Source organism: Trichoplax adhaerens, genomic scaffold (assembly GCF_000150275.1).
Source record: "Trichoplax adhaerens TRIADscaffold_5 genomic scaffold, whole genome shotgun sequence".
Taxonomy (NCBI): Eukaryota; Metazoa; Placozoa; class Uniplacotomia; order Trichoplacea; family Trichoplacidae; genus Trichoplax; species Trichoplax adhaerens.
The window spans coordinates 5,892,606-5,894,440 of record NW_002060947.1 but is presented as its reverse complement, the minus strand read 5'-3'; the positions used below and the strand labels follow the sequence as shown (position 1 = coordinate 5,894,440).

At 30.3% G+C, this 1,835-nt stretch overlaps 1 protein-coding gene across 1 annotated transcript; it reads right to left on the bottom strand.

Moving 5' to 3' along the window:
- Positions 1 to 199: 199 nt before the first annotated feature.
- On the bottom strand, positions 200 to 1,260 carry TRIADDRAFT_56688 (uncharacterized protein; the record flags this gene model as incomplete). The annotated part of the gene is made up of 2 exons (XM_002112520.1): positions 200 to 610; positions 1,246 to 1,260. The coding sequence occupies 2 exons, from the start codon at positions 1,258 to 1,260 to the stop codon at positions 200 to 202; spliced, it is 426 nt and encodes a 141-aa protein (XP_002112556.1).
- Positions 1,261 to 1,835: the final 575 nt, after the last annotated feature.

The window sequence follows — 1,835 nt, the reverse complement described above, 5'->3', positions numbered from 1 at the left end:
TGGTAATACCATCAATGCTACTGAGTAGTGGAAGCACTAAAGATACTTTCTTCACGCTTTTTATCTTGCTGCTAACATCCGTAGCCACATACTATATATCCGATCGTTAGTTGCATCAGCAGCTATCCACGAATATAAATTTTCAATCATTAAAGCGCTGCAATAGATAATTTTATATATGAATCATTAATAGTTGTATCTATAATATAGCTATTAAAATAGCCATTTGGCCTAACACTACCATGATAGCAATAGCACTTAAAGAGAATTTTTGCCAAGATTTTGATCGGCTACTGATATGTGTAGGTTCATCTGAGTCATTATTAGAAGTCTTTAAAGCTACTGGATCTGCTGTTGATTCGCGAAGTATGTTACTTCCTCGAAGTATGATCGATTCTATACGATCGTTAATTTTGCAAAGCTGACATTGCTTCCATGTAATTCGTCGGACGCTTGAGTAAGGATTGATTTCATTACCAGTTTGGTTATTAGTATCGGATTTTGCTTGTTCAATGTCTGAGCCATCAGCTATTTTAAAGTTCATGCTTTTACGTTCTTGATGGTGGTCATATCTGTCTTTCTGGTTTATAACTTCTTTACCATCTTTTACCTACAGTACATAGTCATAACATGCTATTATATTATTGTGTATACTTTCATATTGAATAGAAGAATGACAATTCTGAATACTAAGTTGCTTACGCTTTAGATAATCAATGAATTTAGTTTCAGTTCTGGCTCTCAGATCAATTTTAAGCTGTTTTTGTAAATCGTTAGTTTAATGGATAAAATTTTACTTTCTGTTTGATCTATTCAAAGCTATTAATGTCTAAATAGTTGTTGCTGAATTTTTCGTTCGTATACTAATCAAGTAGCATAAACAATAGTAAAGTGTGCGACTAAAATTCAAATTTTATCTCATTTAAGACAATATAATCATCTAACCACTTTTCAGCAATTCATTGATAACGAATAATACAGGAGGTTTCTATTCCTGAGGAGGTGACAATTATCTGCTTAATGTATTGATGATTCATAGTGAAAATAGAATTAGAAAAACAATCATTACTGTTATTGCTTTATTAATAGTTTATTGCCTATTTTTAATTATTTCTTATACATTGAAAAGGCCCGCTTTCGAAAAAATATTAACAAGTGCTTCATTAATTGCCGCTTTATTTTTAGTTTCAAATATTTTCGACATATAATTTAGCTTTATCAAATCTATGAGTTTAGTAGTCAAACCCATTTTTCATTCATATTTCAATTTCGAAAATAATTTTTTTGGGCATAATAACTAATTATAATCAATTGAAAAGTGGGCTTGATTTTTCCCTTAATTTGACATGTTATTATTATATCAAGTTACTCTAGTTTTTAGAATAGTTAACGAAGATAGAATTAAGAATAAGATTTCGCTTAAATTAAGAGTAACTTTCCATCCTCCCTTTTTATTTCATGTCATTATGATACTAGTAATGTCGAGGAATAAAGTGCTTAATGTTCATAAATTTTATTCTTCCGTATCCAGCCTAATGAGAGGCTATGATATGAACCTTGAAATACGTATTTTTTTAACACTTTAGCAAATCACTAGACGCCACTTGTAATGGAATTTAAATTAATCTTTACCACCATTAGCCAAGATGGCATTAAGAATAAGATTTTATTTAAATTAATAGTATCTTTTTATCCTTCCCTTTGATTTCCATGTCACTATGATAGTAAACAGCTACAGTATGAATCTTTACATATTCTAGTGATACTCTAATTAAAACCTATTCACTACATTTCGGGCACTCATCTTTACCCTTACTGGAGATGATTGAGTTCTT